The sequence below is a fragment of the Nesoenas mayeri genome, assembly GCF_963082525.1.
Source record: "Nesoenas mayeri genome assembly, chromosome: 1".
Classification (NCBI taxonomy): Eukaryota; Metazoa; Chordata; class Aves; order Columbiformes; family Columbidae; genus Nesoenas; species Nesoenas mayeri.
Window position 1 is genome coordinate 47,977,253 of NC_137541.1, and position 6,087 is coordinate 47,983,339.

The 6,087-nt window shown below is 54.2% G+C and overlaps 1 protein-coding gene across 2 annotated transcripts; it reads left to right on the plus strand.

Moving 5' to 3' along the window:
- Positions 1-2,033: 2,033 nt before the first annotated feature.
- Positions 2,034-5,194, plus strand: DUSP6 (dual specificity phosphatase 6; the record flags this gene model as incomplete). 2 transcript variants are annotated; one of them, XM_080363919.1, is made up of 3 exons in its annotated part: positions 2,034-2,436; positions 3,047-3,484; positions 4,887-5,194. In XM_080363919.1, 3 exons carry the CDS (start codon positions 2,034-2,036, stop codon positions 5,192-5,194), a joined length of 1,149 nt encoding a protein of 382 aa, XP_080220045.1. The 2 variants fall into 2 exon arrangements, with proteins under 2 accessions (XP_080220045.1, XP_080220046.1); XM_080363920.1 differs by lacking the exon at positions 3,047-3,484.
- Positions 5,195-6,087: the final 893 nt, after the last annotated feature.

Sequence of the window (6,087 nt, forward strand, 5' to 3'; positions counted from 1 at the left end):
GATCCTCTCAAAATCCCCGCTGGGAGGATGTCTTTAATACCATCTGGGTGTCAGCCTTGCTTGAAACCGCAGTGACTGATGTGCCAACTTTAATTAACGTCATGGCTTTTTTCTGAGCACAACACACAGGACTGTCCATACCCCATGTGTTCCCAGGGTCAACGCTCTCCAGTCACTTCCTACCTAAGGAACCTCCTTCAGCCGAGGTTAAAAATAATCAGCCCTGAAGCACAGCAGCAGTGTAAATGAGATTAGCTTCTTCAGAACAATTTTATTCCCGGGCAGATGTTGGCGACGGGATTAGCATTTAAAGACAGGCTTCTCCCGATTTATTTTCTCTCCTTGTTTTTCACTTACCTCCTTGCTAACCCGCACCTTGGAACAACCCCGCCCGGCTCAGCCTCCGACATCGCCAGCCCCACTCCACCGGCCCCCAGGCGCCGCTCCGCCCGGTCGCTCCCGCCCCCAGCTACCCCGGCGCCGCTCCGCCGAGCCTCGCAGCCCTCACGACCGCCTGCCGGTGCGACGGAGACCGCAGTGCCCTTCCGCCCGGCTGGGGCTAGGGGGAAGCGCTGGACGCCGGGGCCCCACCCGCAAGACGCCCGCGGGAGGAGCCGGTACGGCGGCCGGGGGCCGCCTGCGCGGGGGCTGCCAGGTGCGACGGGCCCCCCGGGCCGGACCCCGCCGTTCTGGCGGCGGGCAGGGCGCTCCCCGTGCCACCGGGGGCGTCTGGGGGCTCCGCGCTGGCGGGGGCTCAGCGCTAGCGGCGGCCCCGCGTCGCAGCCGGGTGAGCGCGGTTCAGTTAGCGGCTACCTGGAGGGGCCGGCCGCGCCGCCTTCCCCGGTCGCGTTTTTAGGGTGGCCCGGGCAGGCTCTAGCAGCGCCCGCAGGCTGCTCCTGCGGCGGTACCGGCTACTCAGCTGCGTTTCGTGCAGCGAATAAAGCCGGGCCGCGTAGGAAGAGGTTAGCTCGGGGTTTACCCTTCACCCGTGTAGAGATCAACTGAGGACAGGGGCTACCCGCCTCCCTAAAAATGAGACTCCCGGAACTCCCTAATGAAAAACCGGGCCGGGGTCAGTGCTGAGGAATTAAGGGGGACGCAGCCGCCCCCCCACTACTATCAGATTTAGAGAGAGAAAACAGAGAGAGAAAAGATGCCTTTTGTTCCGCCCGCGGCTGGTGCCCGCGGCGGGGAGGGGAGGGCCGGGCCGGGCCGCGCCCCCTCACCTGCCCCCGCCACCCCCGCCCGCCGCGCCGCGGCTGCCGCTTGTTTGCACTCGGCTTATCCGGAGCGGAAATTCCTTTCCGTTTTTTTGTGAATGACAAACTCATTAACGATTCATCAACACAACCTGTTCCAGCCGGCCCGTCGCCGCGGCAACAAGCCCCTTCCGCGCGCCCCCATTGGCTGTTCTGGAGAATGTATCCATTGAGGCGTCCCGCGGTTGTGCCCATTGAGGAGTCGCCGGGCTGCGCGGGGCCGCGGCAGAGGGGCGGCTGCTGCTGCGGGCGGGGAAGGGGCAGCGGCAGCGGCGGCACCAACACCGGCACCCCCGGCGCGTTTCTGCGCTGAGTGGGGGAGCCCTGCGCGGCGGCACGTTAATTGGATTTCATTCACTCCGGGCGGAGGAAAAGCCCAAGGGCTCGGGCTGCAGCAGCGATTAGGCAGGTTCATTCAGGGATTCATTGACAAAAAAAAAAAAAAGAAGAGACCGGGCAGGCTGGCTGCGCGCACGCAGGGACACACACTTACACAGACACACTCTTACACACACACACACACATACATACATACACTTACACGCGCACACACTTACACACACACGCCGGGGCTGCTTCTGCCTCCCCGTGACTCCACCGCCGCCCGGCGCGGGGGAGGCGGCGCGGGGGGGCTGCGTGATTCATTTTCCTGGGGCGGAGGGAGATAAGTTGTGCGGAGTTGGAGGGGTGCAGCCCGCCCGCCAAGCCAGCCTCATGCCTCTGTGAGAGAGAGGGGCGCTTCCAGAGCACGCTCCGCTTCCCCCGTCCTTCCTCATGCTAGATACGTTCAGACCCGTCCCTTTCGCGTCGGAAATGGCGATTAGTAAATCCGTAGCGTGGCTGAACGAGCAGCTGGAGATGGGCAACGACCGGCTGCTGCTGATGGACTGTCGGCCGCAGGAGTTGTACGAGTCGTCCCACATCGAGTCGGCCATCAACGTGGCCATCCCTGGCATCATGCTGCGGCGGCTGCAGAAGGGCAACCTGCCCCTGCGCTCCCTCGTCTCCAGCAGCGAGGAGGACCGGGAGCGCTTCGCCCGCCGGTGCGGCACCGACACGGTGGTGCTGTACGACGAGCACAGCCGCGACTGGAACGAGAACACGGGCGGCGAGTCTGTGCTGGGGCTGCTCCTCAAACGCCTTAAAGACGAAGGTTGCAAGGCATTTTATCTGGAAGGTGAGAAGGGCCGCCCAGGGTTAGGGGACAGATCGTTGCCTGCCTGCCGGGGGGTCCGGGGCTGTGGGTGTTGGGGAGGCGAGCACCGCGACTCGGCGGTGCGGTTCTCTGCCCGGGGAAGGGAGGGAGGTTGTCCGCAGCGTCCCCCAGGCATTGCACACTGAGGCTTCTGGAAGACGCCAACCTGAAAAGCCCCTTGCCCTCTCCCTCCCCAGCATCCCTGTCCTCGCTTTGTTTAAAGAGACCTCGAGGGCTGGAGTCGCTATAGCGGCGTGGGAAGGACAGGGCTAACGGGAATCCCGGTATGAGCCGGGGAGGATAGAAGGACTTGCCGCCGAGACATGTCTCCAGAGGTCCCCGCAGGGCGAAGCGGCACAGGGCTTTAATCTTCAATGTGCTGAGCACTCCGCCGCAGCGGGCGATTTTCTTAAGCCTTCTTTTAGGTTAGTCCGGCTGCCTGAGATTGGGACTTTTTTTTTTTTTTTTTTTTCCGGGGCTCCAGAGGGTGGGAAGCAGCTGACCCTTTGCAGACAGGACGGTACCAGGGAAGTCGGCTTGCCATCTTATATCAGGCTACATTTTTCCCCCCCCGCTTCGTTTTTCTCCCCAGGTGGTTTCAGCAAGTTCCAGGCCGAGTTCGCCCTGCACTGCGAAACTAACCTAGACAGTTCGTGTAGCAGCAGCTCTCCTCCTTTGCCAGTTCTGGGCTTGGGAGGCCTTCGAATCAGCTCCGATTCCTCATCAGACATTGAATCTGACATTGACAGAGACCCCAATAGTGCCACGGACTCCGATGGCAGCCCTCTCTCCAACAACCAGCCTTCCTTCCCGGTGGAGATTTTACCCTACCTCTACTTAGGCTGTGCCAAGGACTCCACTAATCTGGACGTTTTAGAAGAGTTTGGCATTAAATACATCTTGAATGTTACCCCCAACCTGCCTAATCTCTTTGAAAATGCCGGCGAATTCAAGTACAAACAGATCCCGATCTCTGACCACTGGAGCCAAAATCTGTCTCAGTTCTTTCCTGAGGCCATCTCCTTTATAGGTGAGACCCGTTTATTTGATAACCACCTATATGTCAAGCGGCAGAATTAAGGAAATTTCGGGCGAGAAGCGGTCGCAGCGATTCTGTCAGTCTCCGGGGAATGCTCGCTCTCTAGTTTTAAAGCCATCTTAAGTTGAAGGGCGGATGGGGGCTCTTTGGGGGTTATTGGGGAGCCCTGGTGAATTGTAAGCGCGACGTTTGCAAGTTGCAAACGCATTGCTGGTTTGGTTTGGCAGGCTCTGGGATTCCGGGATTCCACCCCGAGCAGTTTGTGTTGGAGCTGGGGACTGAGCAATGTGCAGGATGGGGGATCTTTTTAAATCTCTTCCTGGCGGGAGGGGGCAGGTAGATGAGCCAGGGGTTGATGGCTTATTCATCCTTACTTTTGTTGCATGCTGTTCATTTTTTTTTTTCCTCGCTTGAGGTTACTAAATAATAGTATAATAAAAAATACCTGAGAAGCTAACTTCAAGTTTTAAATACAAGTCATTCATAACGGGTATCCTTGGCAAATGTATAGTCAGAGCTTTAATTAAATCTTATGGTAATAATGATATACCTCTCGGGCTCGGTGCCTCGCTTAACCGGCCCTTAGACGTTATCTGTGAGCTTTGGAAACACGTTCCCTTGGGCTCAAGAAGTTCTGGTTAAAATCTGAACTCTCCTTCGTTTCAGGGAGGACTAAAAACACCCCATCGGGGTGCGGCGGGGTGGGCATTGCATTATCTATTGGGAAGCTGTGCTGTAATCCGGTTGAATGATACCGGTAGTAGTGGAGTATGTAGGTAATCTGAGCCCAGCAGGAAGAAATGTGGGCTGGAAGCCACAAAGAAACTAATCTCCAGGCATTGTAATGCATTTCCTATTACAAAGGAACCCATTTTCAACCAATGTTGACATCCTGTTCCTCCTAATGGGCTGTCCCCTGTGACTTCCCTCATTCTTTTAAAATGCCTGAATACCTCCATTGTTAGCTGCACAACAGTTGGAGAATAATTTAATAGACCTTTGCAGTCTGCTGGTCTGTATAAAAGGCATTCAGTGACATATTGCAGGATTTCCATGCTGGGGCAAGGGGACTGTAAGAATTCGAGGCAAATCTCCAGGCAAAAGCCTGTCTTTTAAAACTGACTTTTAAAACAGTGTCATGCAACATACCCTGCTCCCTTTGTCTCATTCTTGGTGTTCTCAGCTCTTGGACTTGGGTACCTATACGTAGGGGGGTTGATTCTCCTCTTGTTCTGGTTTTAAACCAGTGAGGTTAACTCTTGCATTGCGCTGCTGGCCACTGGGATCAGAATCGTCCTTTCTTCCTGCTTGATACTGATCTCACTTGTGTTGAGAGATCAGTTACCAACCCCCTGTCTTATGTGTCCTTCTCTGCCTCTTTGTCTCTGTACAGATGAAGCACGGGGGAAGAACTGCGGTGTCCTGGTGCATTGCTTAGCAGGGATCAGCCGCTCGGTCACGGTGACAGTGGCCTACCTCATGCAGAAGCTCAACTTGTCTATGAATGATGCCTATGATATTGTCAAAATGAAGAAGTCCAACATTTCACCCAATTTCAACTTCATGGGTCAGCTGCTGGACTTTGAGCGGACTCTGGGGCTGAGCAGCCCCTGTGACAATCGAGTGCCAAACCAGCAGCTGTACTTCACCACCCCTTCCAACCAGAACGTCTTCCAGGTGGATTCCCTGCAGTCCACGTGAGCTCCCACCACCTCCCTTCTCCTGTCCATTTCATGGGATCACTCCTCAACGGTTTCTCTTTGGCAGTGATAAAGAAAACGCAGCTTTCTCCTTTTCTGGCCTCTGCTATCAAAAAGCAGCTGCCAGTGCAAGCTAGGAAAGGTTACACAGTATGGAATCGGCTATGACGAAGGGAGGGAATGTGGTGAGCTCTCGGGGAAGCACCACAGTGACCTGGTGGCAGGTGGGCAGTGCGCTCGTCCCTGCTTGTGCAGTGTCTTGGATCTGAGGACTTGCAGGGGGGTAGGGTAAGGCTGGACAGGCTGAGCATGTGTTCTCAGGAGACTGCAACTGTCCTGCTTCCCTCTCTGCTTTCGGATCTGTGACACACATTTTTGTCTTCAGTGAAGACTGGTTATTTTTGTTTGTTTGTTTTAATTTAGAGGAGCCAAAGAAAGAGATTTCAGCTTAGTTGTATTTGGAGTACTTGTTTGCCAGAAGCTTGGTAGTATCCTACTTGATCTATGTAAATATTTAATCTTAAATTGATTTGAGTTTTTATTTTTTTGAATTCACATGTATTCAAGAAATCAATCCAAGGGAGATCCATGTTTTTGTTCTCTTCATAAATTCTTTTTTTTTTAATTGCAAAGAATATATTTGCAGCATGCATAATTTTATTGTTCAGCTGAAGCAAGTTTTCCATGAGGGAGAAATGGCAATGGTGAGAAGTTTGTAAGTCATGTTTTGTGAGCAAGTACAGTCTCTTCTTTCATATATTTTTCTTGTGGTGACTTTTTTTTCCTCACGCTCTTGATGTGGTTTCCACATGATATATATATATATATTTTTTAAATTAAATTAATTTTTTGCCTTACCTTTTGTAAATAGATCATCTGGGAGGAGATTTGTCT